This window comes from Panulirus ornatus, chromosome 8, assembly GCF_036320965.1.
Source record: "Panulirus ornatus isolate Po-2019 chromosome 8, ASM3632096v1, whole genome shotgun sequence".
In the NCBI taxonomy this organism is placed as follows: Eukaryota; Metazoa; Arthropoda; class Malacostraca; order Decapoda; family Palinuridae; genus Panulirus; species Panulirus ornatus.
The window spans coordinates 14757786-14777501 of NC_092231.1; the positions used below are offsets into that span (position 1 = coordinate 14757786).

Consider the following 19716-nt stretch of genomic DNA (forward strand, 5'->3'; position numbering starts at 1 on the left):
CTAGTGAGATTGGTTGCTGGAAATGGTGGGGGTTGGCATTTCCCACATGTTCCTGATGTTGAAGGAATGCAGTTTAGATGGTTACATTGCCTGTTGAAATAGTAAATGTACTGCAGGGGCAGGTAACCATTGTTTTGGATCTTAATTGGCCAGGCTCTAAAGTTTATTTTTTATGGTCAGGGATGTCATTGCAACTTTTCAATAGGTCTATATGTAAGTTATAACCAGCTGGATTTTAAATTGGCTAGGAAGGAGGAAGTTTAACTTCCACAGGAAAGATACCTCTTAGTGAAAGCTACTGTTTTGTTCCATATTACAATAATGAATTTTGTTTTATTCCAGGTATAGGGTGTTTAATCCAGGCAAGAGTAGCTCGACCTAAACGGGATTTGAAGGGTGAGCTTAATGCAAAAGAAATATCTGATTCTCTCCCTTTTCTGGAATATGAACTACACAAACAGCTTATCAATAAAATGAAGGTACCATTACCTTTGTTTCTTTTGTGTTAAAAAAGTATGATGTTTGAAGTTTTGCATTGTCATGAAATCTGCTTTTAAGATATTTATTTAAGGCCTTGTGATGAATTATTTTATTATAAAAACATTATATAAACAAAGTACATCAAAGAAAAGAAACAAAAGAAATTTATATAATGTCTTTCTATTCATGCTGTCTAGATAAAAGGAATGAATGCACTCTTTGGTCTGCGAGTTCGGGTAACTGTTGGGGAACGTCTCATTGTGGGTGTAGCCACAGCAACAGCTGTGTTTCTCTCTGCTCTTCAACCACCTCCAGTACCAAGAGTGACCTCAGCTAGCTCAGGACGAGAGGATGAAAGACACAGAGCTGAGGTGCAGAAGCTCCTCCTAGCAACCATTGCCCGTAACAAGGAATGCTATGGCACTAAACACATTGTCCCTGTAGGTATTCCAACATCATCAAATGATTATGCTTCATGCTGAAGGGACTTCTGTAGATGAATGCCTTTGCAATCACCCACATGCTTTTCAGAGTCTTATATTCATAATTTTGCTATCCATTAGGAATGCAATATGTCGTACCTCCATATAGTACTTTCACTCTATATTTCCTCATACTCTTCCCTGTCAACAACCTTTTCACAAATGCTTCCTCTCTTTGTCTCAGTATCTTTTCATTAGACTTTTTTATTACATATTTTTTATTTGCACCACTCACACATGCTCTTATGAAGATTTCAATTTGTTTTTATGCAGTTGACCCAATCAGACTGGCACTCATATTATTTTATTTATCTCTTCCTTAGCACTCCATTTTCTTCAATGACAGCTTTCTTATAATCTATATCAGATTAGCACATCAAAATGTTGTGCTAATCAGAAGTGAGTGCCAGTCGTTCAAACCTCCTGACTTGAATGGACAGTCACTCCCTCTGAATATAAAATCATCCATTTTAGGTGTCACAAACGACACATATGACATTCATGCCCCACACTGATAATATCAATACACAAACTAAATGCCCTCAGAACACTGACTGGCACCAGATTTGCACAAGAAAAAGAATCACTCAGCAACATCCTGTACAAACAATTCATGCTTTCCTTTTTAAAATATGCCTCATCTGCCTGGTCTTCCACTCTGTCAAAAGAAATTATGATATAGCTGCAAGCCACACAAATAAAGCAATCAGAACACTCACTAGTTTACTTGTAACTAGAAATGCTCAACACCTTTGTAGTAAATTAAAGATCCTGCTAATGCCGTCCCACTTCAACATGCTCAGCGCTCATTCTATGTGCTAGCACTAGACTCCCCCCACCTTAATCACTATATAACTAATGACCAACCCTAAGTAGAAATGAAATGCTTACCCCTGACTCACACTTCAGTAATCTCTACTCACAGGTCCCACAACCCACAACAAATAGAACAATGACAAAATACATGCAGACTCAACCAACCATTGAAGCACTGAACAGCCGATCTCCCAACTCAGTTTTAAACTCCAGCCCCCAAAGATACACCTTTGAGAAACCACACTCCCCAGACAAACATGAGTAACACTATCCCATGTACACTCTGGAAATCACCTATCACTACAACATTACAAACACTGTTTCAGCATATCCAAAGACCCTTAATACCCACGATGCAGCTACCATGAAGAGTGCACTGAACACATACAACTCATTCACCTTGCACTTTCTGCACAAAAAGACACATACAACATCACAACACTTTATGACCTGTGTTCCCAACTGGTGGTTATGGTGGAGTTCTTAAGTGCTGCGGGATACTCATAAGGATAGAAGTAATTCCTGTGGCAGGAAGGTAAGGTAAGGGAAGATTATTGTTTATCATCTATATATTATACTTGATTGCCATTTCCTGCATTTGCCAGGTAGCACCAGGAAACAGACAAAGAAAGACCCATCCACTCCCATACACAAGTATACACATATATGCACTTACATGTGCATATAGGGAGAAAGAATACTTCCCACGCATTCCCCGGGTGTTGTAGAAGGCGACTAAAGGGGACGGAAGCAGGTGGCTAGAAACCCTCCCTCCTTGTATTTTTACTTTCTAAAAGGGGAAACAGAAGAAGGAGTCATGCGGGGAGTGCTCATCCTCCTCGAAGGCTCAGATTGGGGTGCGTAAATGTGTGTGGATGTAACTAAGATGAGAAAAAAGGGGAGATAGTTATTATGTTTGAGGAAAGGAACCTGGATGTTTGGCTCTGAGTGAAACAAGCTCAAGGATAAAGGGGAAGAGTGGTTTGGGAATGTTTTGGGAGTAAAGTCAGGGGTTGGTGAAAGGACAAGAGCAAAGGAAGGAGTAGCACTACGGAAACAGGAGTTGTGGGAGTATGTGCTAGAGTGTAAGAAAGTAAACTTTAGATTGATATGGTAAAACTGAAAGTGGGTGGAGAGAGATGGGTGATTATTGGGGCCTATGCACCTGGGCATGAGAAGAAAGATCATGAGAGGCAAGTGTTTTGGGAGCAGCTGAGTGAGTGTGTTAGCAGTTTTGATGCACGAGACCAGGTTATAGTGATGGATGATTTGAATGCAAAGGTAAGTAATGTGGCAGTTGAGGGAATAATTGGTGTACATGGGATGTTCAGCATTGTAAATGGAAATGGTGAAGAGCTTGTAGATTTGTGTTCTGAAAAAGGACTGGTGATTGGGAATACCTGGTTTAAAAAGAGAGATATACATAAGTATATGTATGTAAGTAGGAGAGATGGCCAGAGAGTGTTATTGGATTACATGTTAATTGATATGTGCGTGAAAGAGAGACTTTTGAATGTTAATGTGCTGAGAGGTGCAACTGGAGGGATGTCTGATCATTATCTTGTGGAGGCAAAGGTGAAGATATATGCATATACATATTTATACACATGTACATATTTATACTTGCTTGCCTTCATCCATTCTCCGTGCCACCCTGACCCAGAGGAAACAGCATTACCACCCCTGCATCAGCAAGGTAGCGCCAGGAAACATGCAAAGAAAGGACACATCCCCTCACATCCATTCTCTAGCTATCATGTGTAATTCACCAAAATGGCAGCTCCCTATCCACACCCAGGCCCCACAGACCTTTCCATGGTTTACCCCAGACATTCCACATACCCTGGTTTGGTCCATTAACAGCATATTGACCCCAGTAAACCACATGATTCCATTTCACTCTGTTACATGCATGCCTTTCACCCTCCTGCATATTCAGGCCCCAGTCATTCAAAATCTTTTTCACTGCATCCTTCCACCTCAAGTTTGGTCTCCTGCTTCTTTTTCCTTCCACTTCTGACACATATATCCTCTTTGTCAACCTTTCTTCACTCATTTTCTCCATATGTCCAAACCATTTCAACACACCCTCTTCTGCTCTCTCAACCACACTTTTTAGCACCACACATTTCTCTTACACTTTCATTACTCACTCGATCAAACCACTTCACCCCACATATTGTCTTCAAACATATAATTTCCAACACTCCACCTTCCTTTGCACAACTTTGTATATAGCCCATTCCTCACAACCATATAATATTGTCGTAACTATTATTCCTTCAAACATAGATATTTTTGCTCCCGAGATAACATTCTCTCTTTCCACGCATTCTTCACCACTCCCAGAACCTATACCCCCCTCAATCACCCCATGACTCACTTCTGCTGCCATGGTTCCATTTGCTGCAAAGTCCACTCCCAGATATCTAAAACAGTTCACTTCCTCCAGTTTCTCTCCCTTCAACCTTACATCCCAGCTAACTTCTCCCTCAACCCTACTAAACCTAATCACCTTGCTTTTATTCACATTCACTCTCAACTTTCTCCTTTTCCACTCTGTTCTAAACTCAGTCACCAATTTCTACATTTTCTCACAAATCAGCCACCAGTACTGTATCATTGGCGAGTAATGACTGACTCACTTTCCAGGCCCTCTCATCCCTAACAGACTGCGTACTTGCCCCTCTCTCTAAAACTCTTGCATTTACCTATCTCAGCACCCCATTTATGGGGAACCAATTATTCTCCTCTCTGCCTACTCATGCACGTGCCTTACACCCTTGATAAAACCTTCTCACTACTAGCTGCTTACCTCTTGCACCATATATTCTCAAAACCTTCCACAAAGCATTTCTATCATCCCTATCATATGCCTTCTCCAGATCCATAAATGCCACATACAAATCTATTTGTTTTTTGAGTATCTTTCACACAAATTCTTGAGAGCGAACACCTGATCCACACATCCTTTACCACTTCTGAAACCACAGTGCTTCTCATCAATCTTATGATCTGTACATGCCTTCACCCTCTCAGTCAGTACCTTCCATATATTTTTCCAGGTGTCCTCAGCAAACGTATGCCTCTGTAGCCTGTAGTTTCTTCCCTCCACCTCTGACACATATATCCTCTTTGTCAATCTTTTCTCTCATTCCCTTCATGTGTCCAAACCATTTCAACACACTCTCTACTGCTTTCTCAAACACACTCTTTATTACCAGACATCTCTCTTACCCTTTCATAACTTACTCGATCAAACCACCTCACACCACATATTGTCCTCAAACATTTAATTTCCAACACATCCACCCTCCTATGCACAGCCCTATCTATAGCCCATGCCTTGCAACCATATAACATTGTTGGAACCACTCTTCCCTCAAGCATAACCATTTTTGCTCTCTGAGATAACATTCTCGCCTCCACATATTCTTCAAAGCTCCAAGTACCTTTGCTCCCTCCCCCACCCTGTGACTCACCTCCACTTCCATGGTTCCATCCACTACTAAGTCCACTCCCAGATATCTAAAATGCTTCACTTCTTCCAGTTTTTCTCCATTCAAACTTACCTCCCAATTAACTTGTTCCTCAACCCTACTGAACCTAATAACCTTGCTCTTATTCACATTTACTCTTAGCGTTCTTTTTTCACACACTTTGCCAAACTCAATCACCAACTTCTGCAGTTTCTCACCCGAATCAGGCACCAGCGCTGTATCATCATCGAACAACAACTGACTCACTTCCCAAACCCTCTAATCCACAACAGACTGCATACTTGCTCCTTTCTCCAAATCTCTTGCATTCACCTTCCTAACCACCCCATTCATAAACAAGTTAACCATGGAGACATCATGTCATACATCCTTTGTCAAAACTTTTCACTGCTTCTAACAACTTACCTCCCTCACCATATACTCTTAAAACCTTCCACAAAGCATATCTATCCACCCTATCATATGCCTTCTCCAGATCCATAATGGTACATACAAATCCATCTGTTTTTCTAAGTATTTCTCACATACATTCTTCAAAGCAAACACCTGATCCACACATCCTCTACCACTTCTGAAACCACACTGCTCTTCTTAATTTGATGCTTTCTCTGTACATGCCTTTCCCCTCTCAATCAATACCCTCCCATAAAATATCCTAGGAATACTCAGCAAACTTATGCCTCTGTAATTTGGACACTCACCTTTATCCCCTTTCCTTTTGTAACGGGGCACTATGCATGCATCCTGCCAATCCTCAGACACTTTAACATGATCCATACATATATTGAATATCCTTACACACCAAATCAACAACACAGTCACCCCCTTTTTTATGAATCCTCTGCAATACCATCCAAACCTGCTGCCTTGCCGGTTGCCATGTTCCGCAAAGCTTTCGCTACCTCTTCTCTGTTCACCAAACCATTCTCCTTGACCCTCTCACTTTGCACACCACCCTGACCAAAACACCCTATATCTGCCACTCTGTCATCAAACACATTCAACAAACCTTCAAAATACCCATTCCATCTCCTTTTCACTTTGTCACTACTTGTTATTACCTCCCCATTTGTCCCCTTCCAATGTTTTTTTCTTTTAATACATATTTCCCATTTCCTTCTTTAGCGAGGTAACATTAAGAACAGAGGCGTGAGACTTAGAGGGAATATCCACACTTGGCTCCCTTCTGTTACTTTTTGGAAAAAATAGAAAATAAAAAGAAACGGATCAGTAGTGTTGAGGGACAAGTTGATTGGGAGGTAAGTTGGAATGGAGAAAAACTGGAGGAAGTGAAGTGTTTTATATATCTTGGAGTGGACTTAGCAGAGGATGGAACCATGGAAGTGAAGGTGAGTCACAGGGTGGGGGAGGGAGCAAAGGTTCTGGGGGTATTGAAGAATGTGTGGAAGGTGAGAACATTATCTCAGAGAGCAAAAATAGTTATGTTTGAAGGAATAGTAGTTCCAACAATTTTATATGGTTGCAAGGCATGAGCTGTAGATAAAGTTTTATGGAGGAGGGTTGATGTGTTGGAAATGCAATGTTTGAGGACAATCAGTGGTGTGAGGTGGTTTGATTGAGCAAGTAATGTAAGGGTAAGGGAGATGTGTGAAAATAAAAAGAGTATGGTTGAAAGCAGAAAGGGTTGTGTTGAAATGGTTTGGACATATGGAGAGAATGAGTGAGGAAAGATTGACAAAGAGGATATATGTGTTGGAGGTGGAGAGAACAAGGTGAAGTGGGAGACCAAATTGGAGGTGGAAGGATGGAGAGAAAAAGATTTTGAGAGATTGGGGCCTGAACATATAGAAGGGTGAGAAGCGCACAAGGAATAGAATGAGTTGGAATGATGTGGTATTCTGGGGTCAGCGTGCTGTCATTGGACTGAAACAGGGCCTGTGAAGTGTCTGGGGTAAACCATGGAAAGGTCTGTGGGGACTGGGCCAACATTTTTATTTTATTTTTCAATGGATTCTGAACTTGTGAAGTAATCTTGGCTAAGGGTGAGCTTGACTTATTTACAGAGTCTTTAATTTTGTGAGTATTTTCGCTGGCTTTAATGTAGAAAAATTACATAATACAGTGTGTACTAGATATGAACAGGCAGGGTGATTGATTGCACTTCCCAGGATTCATTGTGATGCCTATGATATGGAATGTATGGCGTGAACTACACCTTGTGCATATTGAATTTTTTCTAAATATTCTTTTTCATCTCATTTAGATAGGGGAGATGTGTATATGTAAATGCATTTTTATGCAGTCAGAAGTGATTCATCATGACTGTTTTTCCGTCACTCTTCCAATGTGGATGATTCCCTGGCTACAGATCAATCCATGTGGATCAGCTCTCTTATTTCATGCAGTCTTTTTTGCCTGCCATTGTACCTTCTCCAGAAGATTTGTATCAAAACTCAATGTCATTACTTATTTTACTGAATGTGCAGCACTCTCACCAGAAATATAGCAAAGTAGGCATCTATGTGTAATCCCTACATACTTTTCGGACTTTGGTTATAAGTTACTGGTAATACTAAATCTTATTAGCATAGTATTAGACAGTGAGATTACTCATCAGTCCTCAGCAGATGTGTGAGTTTAGGGTTGAATTCACTATTCATACCTACAAACATACACTCAGTGTGTCCCAGAGTTTGATTTTTGGTCTTCATCTTTGTTGAATGATGTTGGATATTGATAAAACTGGATGTGGTTGCTTTTTATGTTTAAGAATTAAGTAGCTTAGGCATTCATATTTTTTCAGCATAGTTCTGTTTTTCCAGATTTCAAAAGATTTTGTTGATTGGTAAAAGTTCATAGCTACAAAATTGCAGAAGGAAAGATTGTGAGCCATTAGTTCATTTGTGATATTTCATAGATTACATGAGAAGTTGCTTTTACAGTTAATGATACTGGTATATAAGAAATCATACTGTTCTTTGAATCTTTATATGATTGTGCCTTACAGAAAGTTACTCAAAGCTGATGTTTCTAATTTGTTATAGCCTTAATGTAAAATAAAGCAATGATTTTTACCAAACAAAATTAGAAATTACCTCATATATGCAACACTATGGCTTGTATTAACTTTGAAACAGAGGGACTTTTAATGTTGTGCACAATATATTTTTGTATCATAAATTTGTTTAACAGCATATAGCAAGGCTGGCACCTCAGTCGATACTGTTTTTTGTTTTTCTTTATGCATTGTTTTAACTCAGAGAAAATAGAAAACCATGGTTCTTGTGTATTTTTTTATCTTGCTTATCTTAATCTCCAGGATATGTTGGTCGATGAGATGAATGGCACCCATGGGTCAGATACAGAAGATTCGGAGGATGATCTACCTGAGATAGACTTATCATCAGGAAATAAAGATACCTCGGTTTTAGAGGTAAATGATAATGTTTACATTTTTTTTATTAAGGAAGAGTATTAGTGGAATTGTTAATGTATCCAGTGAATTACAGAAGACAACCACAACATTGACTTAAGTATGAGTATTCTAATGATACAGATTATTTGTGTCAGAAATTGCATTAGCTTAAAACATTATGATAGTAGGATCTTAGGAGGAAAACAGCCATTGAAATGCTAGAAAATCTTCTTTAAGACTTATGTAGTTTTCTTTTGTAAGTTTTAAGGATGATATAGACATTATGAGTGAGAAGTGTCATCTTCAAAGTTTGGAAGGGATATTACCAGGTATAAAGGTTGAAATTTGATAATCTTACTTTTATTCGCATCAACTCTTGACTCTCTCCTTTCACACACTCCTCCAAACTCAGACACTAACTTCTGCAGTTCTCACTCAAATTCACCACCAGAGCTGTGTCATCATTAAAGAGCAACTGGCTCTCCTTCAAGGATACCCCACCCCAGCACAGTACAGACCTCCCTCTTTCTGTAAGACCTCACAGTTACATCCCTCACCACCCCATTCATAAAAAGATGACTCAGACTTACTTTCACTTGCAGCGTCTCACCCTCCTCTCTTTTTTGCATACATCCCATACCCTCTTGATAGAAAATCCTCACTGTTTCTAGTTGCTTTTTCCATATACCATATATATGTAACACCTTCCACAAAGCATCTCTATCAACCCTGTCATAGTCTTTCCCCGCATCCATAAATGCAACATACAAAGAAGTCGTTTTTAGGTATCTCTCACTCAAATGATTCAAGGCTAACACCTGATCTACATTTCTGCCTCTCCTGAAACCATATTGTTCTTCCCTAATCTGTTGTTCTGTGCCTGACACTTCCCTCTCAGTAACATCTCTCCCATACAAATTGATAAGTATATTCAACAAATTTTAGATTTATAACTCAAACATTCACTGTTGTGTTCCTTGTCTTTATACACTGGCACTAAACATGCATTTTGCCAGTATTCAGGCACCTCACCTTGAGCCATACATACATTGAAAATTTTAACATAGCACAGATCCACACACAATGAAGGTAACTGTGAGACTGACTCACTGGCAGAAAAGTGGCATGCTCCACTCAAGACCACACTTACTCCACTTCCTAACCTTCACAGAAGTATTGGTGCACTTTCTACCATAGTGATATTGTAAAATATTTAACTTATTTTACATAAAGTGAGTCAGTTGTTGTTCGCCGATGAAACTACATAAGTTGGTGACTGAGTTTGGAAAAGTGGGTGAAAGGAGAAAGTTGAGAGTGAATGTGAATTAGAGCAACGTTATTAGGTTCAGGAGGGTTGAGGGACAAGTTAATTGAGATTTAAGTTTGAATTGAGAAAAATTGGAGGAAGTGAAGTGTTTTAGATATCTGGGAGTGGACTTAGCAGTGAATGGAACCATGGAAGCGGAAGTCAGTCACAGGGTGGGGAGGGAGCAAAGGTTCTTAGAGCGATGAAGAATCTGTGGAAGGAGAGAACATAATCTTGGAGAGCAAAAATGGGTATATCTAAAACACTTCACTTCCTCCAGTTTTTCTCCATTCAAACTTACCTCCCAGGTAATGTGTCCCTCAAACCTACTGAACCTAATAACCTTGCCCTTATTCACATTTACTCTCAACTTTCTTCTTTCACACACTTTACCAAACTCAGTCACCAACTTCTGCAGTTTCTCACCCAAGCCCTGTCATCCACAACATACTGCATACTTAACCCTCTTTCCAAAACTCTTGCATTCACCTCCCTAACATCCCCAGTCATAAACAAAATAAACAGCCATGGAGACATCATGCACCCTGGCCGCAATCACTTTCCTCTCTTCCTACTCACACATGCCTTACACGTTTGATGAAAACTTTTCACTGCTTCTAACAACTTACCTCCCACGCCATATACTCTTAATACCTTCCACAAAGCATCTCTATCAACTCTGTCATATGCCTTCTCCAGATCCATAAATGCTACATACAAATCCATCTATTTTTCTAAGTATTATTCACATACATTCTTCAAAGCAAAAACCTGATCCACACATCCTCTACCACTTCTGAAACCACTCTGCCTCTTCCCCAATCTTATGCTCTGTACATGCCTTTACCCTCTCAGTCAATACCCTCCAATACAATTTCTCAGGAGTACTCAACAAACTTATACTTCTGTAATTTGAACACTCACCTTTATCCCCTTTGCCTTTATACAATGGCACTATACAGTGGCACTATGCATGCATTCTGCCAATCCTCAGGCACTTCACCATGAAGCATACATACATTGAATATCCTTACCAACCAGTCAACTACACAGTCACCCCCTTTTTGATAAACTCAACTGCAATACCATCCAAACCCCCTGCGTGGGCTATAGATAGGGTTGTGCGGAGGAGGGTGGATGTGTTGGAAGTGAAATATTTGAGAGCAATATGTGATGCAAGGTGTTTGATTGAGTAAGTAATGAAAGGGTAAGAGATGTGTGGTAATAAAAGGAGTGCAGTTAAGAGGGCAGAAGATGGTGGCAATACTGTTTCCTGAGGGGCAGGGTGGTGCTGGGAGTGGATGAAAGTGAGCAAGTATGAATATGTGTAGATATGTATATGTATAATATGTTTATGCATATATATGTATGTACACATGTATGAGCATCTCTCTCTCTCTCTCTCTCTCTCTCTCTCTCTCTCTCTCTCTCTCTCTCTCTCTCTCTCTCTCTCTCTCTCTCTCACACACACACACACACACACACAGAGGTGGAGGGAATGAGAAGTGGGAGACCAAATTGGAGGTGGAAAGATTGAGTGAAAAAGATTTTGAGTGATCGGGGCCTGAACATGCAGGAGGGTGAAAGGTGTGCAAGGAATAGAGTGAATTGGAACGATGTGGTATACTGGGGTCGACATGCTATTGATGGATTGAACCAGGGCATTTGAAGCATCTGGGGTAAACCATGGAAAGTTTTGTGGGGCCTGGATGTGGAAAGGGAGCTGTGGTTTTGGTGCATTATACATGACAGCTAGAGACTGGTGTGAACAAATGTGGCCTTTGTTGTCTTTTCCTAGCGCCACCTCACGCCCATGCGGGGGGAGGGGGTTGTCAATTCGTGTGTGGGGGGGTGGCAACGGGAATGAATAAAGGGCAGACAGTATGAATTATGTACATGTGTATATATGTATATGTCTGTATGTGTATATGTATTTATACGTTGAGATATATAGGTAAGTATATGTGCGTGTGTGGACGAGTATGTATATACATATGTATCTGGGTGGGTTGGGCCATTCTTTCGTCTGTTTCCTTGTGCTACCTCGCAAATGCGGGAGACAGCGACAAAGCAAAATGAATAAATGAAATATAAATATATATTTTTTCTTATTTTTATTTTGCTTTGTCGCTGTCTCCCGCGTTTGCGAGGTAGCGCTAGGAAACAGACGAAAGAAATGGCCCAACCCACCCCTATACACATGTATATACATACACGTCCACACATGCAAATATACATACCTATACATCTCAATGTACACATATATATACACACACAGACACATACATATAAACCCATGCACACAATTCACACTGTCAGCCTTTATTCATTCCCATCGCCACCTCGCCACACATGGAATACTATCCCCCTCCCCCCTCATGTGTGCGAGGTAGTGCTAGGAAAAGACAACAAAGGCCCCATTCGTTCACACTCAGTCTCTAGCTGTCATGCAATAATGCCCGAAACCACAGCTCCCTTTCCACATCCAGGCCCCAAACAACTTTCCATGGTTTACCCCAGACGCTTCACATGCCCTGCTTCAATCCACTGACAGCACGTCAACCCCGGTATACCACATCGATCTAATTCTCTCTATTCCTTGCCCGCCTTTCACCCTCCTGCATGTTTAGGCCCCGATCACTCAAAATCTTTTTCACTCCATCTTTCCACCTCCAATTTGGTCTCCCACTTCTCCTCGTTCCCTCCACCTCTGACACATATATCCTCTTGGTCAATCTTTCCTCACTCATTCTCTCCATGTGACCAAACCATTTCAAAACACCCTCTTCTGCTCTCTCAACCACGCTCTTTTTATTTCCACACATCTCTCTTACCCTTACGTTACTTACTCGATCAAACCACCTCACACCACACATTGTCCTCAAACATCTCATTTCCAGCACATCCATCCTCCTGCGCACAACTCTATCCATAGTCCACGCCTCGCAACCATACAACATTGTTGGAACCACTATTCCTTCAAACATACCCATTTTTGCTTTCCGAGATAATGTTCTCGACTTCCACACATTCTTCAAGGCTCCCAGAATTTTCACCCCCTCCCCCACCCTATGATCCACTTCCGCTTCCATGGTTCCATCCGCTGCCAGATCCACTACCAGATATCTAAAACACTTCACTTCCTCCAGTTTTTCTCCATTCAAACTCACCTCCCAATTGACTTGACCCTCAACCCTACTGTACCTAATAACCTTGCTCTTATTCACATTTACTCTTAACTTTCTTCTTTCACACACTTTACCAAACTCAGTCACCAGCTTCTGTAGTTTCTCACATGAATCAGCCACCAGCGCTGTATCATTAGCGAACAACAACTGACTCACTTCCCAAGCTCTCTCATCCCCAACAGACTTCATACTTGCCCCTCTTTCCAAAACTCTTGCATTCACCTCCCTAACAACCCCATCCATAAACAAATTAAACAACCATGGAGACATCACACACCCCTGCCGCAAACCTACATTCACTGAGAACCAATCACTTTCCTCTCTTCCTACACGTACACATGCCTTACATCCTCGATAAAAACTTTTCACTGCTTCTAACAACTTGCCTCCCACACCATATATTCTTAATACCTTCCACAGAGCATCTCTATCAACTCTATCATATGCCTTCTCCAGATCCATAGATGCTACATACAAATCCATTTGCTTTTCTAAGTATTTCTCACATACATTCTTCAAAGCAAACACCTGATCCACACATCCTCTACCACTTCTGAAACTACACTGCTCTTCCCTAATCTGATGCTCTGTACATGCCTTCACCCTCTCAATCAATACCCTCCCATATAATTTGCCAGGAATACTCAACAAACTTATACCTCTGTAATTTGAGCACTCACTCTTATCCCCTTTGCCTTTGTACAATGGCACTATGCACGCATTCCGCCAATCCTCAGGCACCTCACCATGAGTCATATATATATATATATATATATATATATATATATATATATTGTTATCCCTGGGGATAGGGGAGAAAGAATACTTCCCACGTATTCCCTGCGTGTCGTAGAAGGCGACTAAAAGGGGAGGGAGCGGGGGGCTGGAAATCCTCCCCTCTCAATTTTTTTAAATTTTCCAAAAGAAGGAACAGAGAAGGGGGCCAGGTGAGGATATTCCCTCAGTGGCCCAGTTCTCTGTTCTTAACGCTACCTCGCTAACGCGGGAAATGGCGAATAGTTTGAAAAAAAAAAAAAAAAAAAAAAAAAAAATATATATATATATATATATATATATATATATATATATATATCCGCAAAGCTTTTACTACCTCTTCTCTGTTTAATGATTTGGTAAACAGAGAAGAGGTAGTAGAAGCTTTGCGGAAGATGAAAGCCGGCAAGGCAGCAGGTTTGGATGGTATTGCAGTGGAATTTATTAAAAAAGGGGGTGACTGTATTATTGACTGGTTGGTAAGGTTATTTAATGTATGTATGACTCATGGTGAGGTGCCTGAGGATTGGCGGAATGCGTGCATAGTGCCATTGTACAAAGGCAAAGGGGATAAGAGTGAGTGCTCAAATTACAGAGGTATAAGTTTGTTGAGTATTCCTGGCAAATTATATGGGAGGGTATTGATTGAGAGGGTGAAGGCATGTACAGAGCATCAGATTGGGGAAGAGCAGTGTAGTTTCAGAAGTGGTAGAGGATGTGTGGATCAGGTGTTTGCTTTGAAGAATGTATGTGAGAAATACTTAGAAAAGCAAATGGATTTGTATGTAGCATCTATGGATCTGGAGAAGGCATATGATAGAGTTGATAGAGATGCTCTGTGGAAGGTATTAAGAATATATGGTGTGGGAGGCAAGTTGTTAGAAGCAGTGAAAAGTTTTTATCAAGGATGTAAGGCATGTGTACGTGTAGGAAGAGAGGAAAGTGATTGGTTCTCAGTGAATGTAGGTTTGCGGCAGGGGTGTGTGATGTCTCCATGGTTGTTTAATTTGTTTATGGATGGGGTTGTTAGGGAGGTAAATGCAAGAGTTTTGGAAAGAGGGGCAACTATGAAGTCTGTTGGGAATGAGAGAGCTTGGGAAGTGAGTCAATTGTTGTTCGCTGATGATACAGCGCTGGTGGCTGATTCATGTGAGAAACTACAGAAGCTGGTGACTGAGTTTGGTAAAGTGTGAAAGAAGAAAGTTAAGAGTAAATGTGAATAAGAGCAAGGTAATTAGGTACAGTAGGGTTGAGGTTCAAGTCAATTGGGAGGTAAATTTGAATGGAGAAAAACTGGAGGAAGTAAAGTGTTTTAGATATCTGGGAGTGGATCTGGCAGCGGATGGAACCATGGAAGCGGAAGTGGATCATAGGGTGGGGGAGGGGGCAAAAATCCTGGGAGCCTTGAAGAATGTGTGGAAGTCGAGAACATTATCTCGGAAAGCAAAAATGGGTATGTTTGAAGGAATAGTGGTTCCAACAATGTTATATGGTTGCGAGGTGTGGGCTATGGATAGAGTTGTGCGCAGGAGGATGGATGTGCTGGAAATGAGATGTTTGAGGACAATGTGTGGTGTGAGGTGGTTTGATCGAGTAAGTAAAGTAAGGGTAAGAGAGATGTGTGGAAATAAAAAGAGCGTGGTTGAGAGAGCAGAAGAGGGTGTTTTGAAATGGTTTGGGCACATGGAGAGAATGAGTGAGGAAAGATTGACCAAGAGGATATATGTGTCGGAGGTGGAGGGAACGAGGAGAAGTGGGAGACCAAATTGGAGGTGGAAAGATGGAGTGAAAAAGATTTTGTGTGATCGGGGCCTGAACATGCAGGAGGGTGAAAGGAGGGCAAGGAATAGAGTGAATTGGATCGATGTGGTATACCGGGGTTGACGTGATGTCAGTGGATTGAATCAGGGCATGTGAAGCGTCTGGGGTAAACCATGGAAAGCTGTGTAGGTATGTATATTTGCATGTGTGGAAGTATGTATATACATGTGTATGGGGGTGGGTTGGGCCATTTCTTTCGTCTGTTTCCTTGCGCTACCTTGCAAACGCGGGAGACAGCAAAAAAAAAAAAAAATATATATATATATATATATATATATATATATATATATATATATATATATATATATTATTTTTTTTTTATTATACTTTGTCGCTGTCTCCCGCGTTTGCGAGGTAGCACAAGGAAACAGACGAAAGAAATGGCCCAACCCCCCCCCCCATACACATGTATATACATACGTCCACACACGCAAATATACATACCTACACAGCTTTCCATGGTTTACCCCAGACGCTTCACATGCCTTGCTTCAATCCACTGACAGCACGTCAACCCCGGTATACCACATCGCTCCAATTCACTCTATTCCTTGCCCTCCTTTCACCCTCCTGCATGTTCAGGCCCCGATCACACAAAATCTTTTTCACTCCATCTTTCCACCTCCAATTTGGTCTCCCTCTTCTCCTTGTTCCCTCCACCTCCGACACATATATCCTCTTGGTCAATCTTTCCTCACTCATCCTCTCCATGTGCCCAAACCACTTCAAAACACCCTCTTCTGCTCTCTCAACCACGCTCTTTTTATTTCCACACATCTCTCTTACCCTTACGTTACTCACTCGATCAAACCACCTCACACCACACATTGTCCTCAAACATCTCGTTTCCAGCACATCCATCCTCCTGCGCACAACTCTATCCATAGCCCACGCCTCGCAACCATACAACATTGTTGGAACCACTATTCCTTCAAACATACCCATTTTTGCTTTCCGAGATAATGTTCTCGACTTCCACACATTCTTCAAGGCCCCCAGGATTTTCGCCCCCTCCCCCACCCTATGATCCACTTCCGCTTCCATGGTTCCATCCGCTGCCAGATCCACTCCCAGATATGTAAAACACTTCACTTCCTCCAGTTTTTCTCCATTCAAACTCACCTCCCAATTGACTTGACCCTCAACCCTACTGAACCTAATAACCTTGCTCTTATTCACATTTACTCTTAACTTTCTTCTTCCACACACTTTTCCAAACTCAGTCACCAGCTTCTGCAGTTTCTCACATGAATCAGCCACCAGCGCTGTATCATCAGCGAACAACAACTGACTCACTTCCCAAGCTCTCTCATCCCCAACAGACTTCATACTTGCCCCTCTTTCCAAAACTCTTGCATTCACCTCCCTAACAACCCCATCCATAAACAAATTAAACAACCATGGAGACATCACACACCCCTGCCGCAAACCTACATTCACTGAGAACCAATCACTTTCCTCTCTTCCTACACGCACACATGCCTTACATCCTCGATAAAAACTTTTCACTGCTTCTAACAACTTTCCTCCCACACCATATATTCTTAATACCTTCCACAGAGCATCTCTATCAACTCTATCATATGCCTTCTCCAGATCCATAAATGCTACATACAAATCCATTTGCTTTTCTAAGTATTTCTCACATACATTCTTCAAAGCAAACACCTGATCCACACATCCTCTACCACTTCTGAAACCACACTGCTCTTCCCCAATCTGATGCTCTGTACATGCCTTCACCCTCTCAATCAATACCCTCCCATATAATTTACCAGGAATACTCAACAAACTTATACCTCTGTAATTTGAGCACTCACTCTTATCCCCTTTGCCTTTGTACAATGGCACTATGCACGCATTCCGCCAATCCTCAGGCACCTCACCATGAGTCATACATACATTAAATAACTTTACCAACCAGTCAACAATACAGTCACCCCCTTTTTTAATAAATTCCACTGCAATACCATCCAAACCTGCTGCCTTGCCGGCTTTCATCTTCCGCAAAGCTTTCACTACCTCTTCTCTGTTTACCAAATCATTTTCCCTAACCCTCTCACTTTGCACACCACCTCGACCAAAACACCCTATATCTGCCACTCTATCATCAAACACATTCAACAAACCTTCAAAATACTCACTCCATCTCCTTCTCACATCACCACTACTTGTTATCACCTCCCCATTTGCGCCCTTCACTGAAGTTCCCATTTGCTCCCTTGTCTTACGCACTTTATTTACTTCCTTCCAGAACATCTTTTTATTCTCCCTAAAATTTAATGATACTCTCTCACCCCAACTCTCATTTGCCCTTTTTTTCACCTCTTGCACCTTTCTCTTGACCTCCTGTCTCTTTCTTTTATACATCTCCCACTCAATTGCATTTTTTCCCTGCAAAAATCGTCCAAATGCCTCTCTCTTCTCTTTCACTAATACTCTTACTTCTTCATCCCACCACTCACTACCCTTTCTAATCAACCCACCTCCCACTCTTCTCATGCCACAAGCATCTTTTGCGCAATCCATCACTGATTCCCTAAATACATCCCATTCCTCCCCCACTCCCCTTACTTCCATTGTTCTCACCTTTTTCCATTCTGTACTCAGTCTCTCCTGGTACTTCCTCACACAGGTCTCCTTCTCAAGCTCACTTACTCTCACCACCCTCTTCACCCCAACATTCACTCTTCTTTTCTGAAAACCCATACAAATCTTCACCTTAGCCTCCACAAGATAATGATCAGACATCCCTCCAGCTGCACCTCTCAGCACATTAACTTCCAAAAGTCTCTCTTTCGCACGCCTGTCAATTAACACGTAATCCAATAACGCTCTCTGGCCATCTCGCCTACTTACATAAGTATACTTATGTATATCTCGCTTTTTAAACCAGGTATTCCCAATCATCAGTCCTTTTTCAGCACATAAATCTACAAGCTCTTCACCATTTCCATTTACAACACTGAACACCCCATGTATACCAATTATTCCCTCAACTGCCACATTACTCACCTTTGCATTCAAATCACCCATCACTATGACCCGGTCTCGTGCATCAAAACCACTAACACACTCATTCAGCTGCTCCCAAAACACTTGCCTCTCTTGATCTTTCTTCTCATGCCCAGGTGCATATGCACCAATAATCACCCACCTCTCTCCATCATCTTTCAGTTTTACCCATATTAATCGAGAATTTACTTTCTTACACTCTATCACATACTCCCACAACTCCTGTTTCAGGAGTATTGCTACTCCTTCCCTTGCTCTTGTCCTCTCACTAACCCCTGACTTTACTCCCCAGACATTTCCAAACCACTCTTCCCCTTTACCCTTGAGCTTCGTTTCACTCAGAGCCAAAACATCCAGGTTCCTTTCCTCAAACATACTACCTATCTCTCCTTTTTTCACATCTTGGTTACATCCACACACATTTAGGCACCCCACTCTGAGCCTTCGAGGAGGATGAGCACTCCCCGCGTGACTCCTTCTTCTGTTTCCCATTTTAGAAAGTTAATACAAGGAGGGGAGGATTTCTGGCCCCCCGCTCCCGTCCCCTCTAGTCGCTTTCTACAACACGCGAGGAATACGTGGGAAGTATTCTTTCACCCCTATCCCCAGGGATAATATACATATATATATACATATACACATACACACACATACACATACATACGCACATATACACACACACACACATACATATATATACATATGAGAAATGTAAGAAACAATTTAGAAAACTGAAACTTCTAGCTTGAAATGAATGAAAAAAAAAAAAAAAAAAATATATATATATATATATATATATATATATATATATATATATATATATATATATATATATATATATATGTATATATATATGTATATATATATATATATATATATATATATCTATAGAAGGCAGATGATAGAGTTGATAGAGATGCTCTGTGGAAGATATTAAGAATATATGGTGTGGGAGGCA

At 41.1% G+C, this 19716-nt stretch overlaps 1 protein-coding gene across 3 annotated transcripts in view; it reads left to right on the forward strand.

Moving 5' to 3' along the window:
- The window catches only part of LOC139749842 (C2 domain-containing protein 5), a 222235-nt gene that overhangs the window by 145443 nt on the left and 57076 nt on the right, over nucleotides 1-19716 (forward strand). For all 3 annotated transcript variants that reach the window (XM_071664154.1, XM_071664157.1, XM_071664156.1), the window contains exons 13-15: nucleotides 343-479; nucleotides 678-920; nucleotides 8559-8672. In XM_071664154.1, coding sequence (XP_071520255.1) covers nucleotides 343-479; nucleotides 678-920; nucleotides 8559-8672 — 494 coding nt within the window. The remainder of the gene's footprint in view (nucleotides 1-342; nucleotides 480-677; nucleotides 921-8558; nucleotides 8673-19716) is intronic.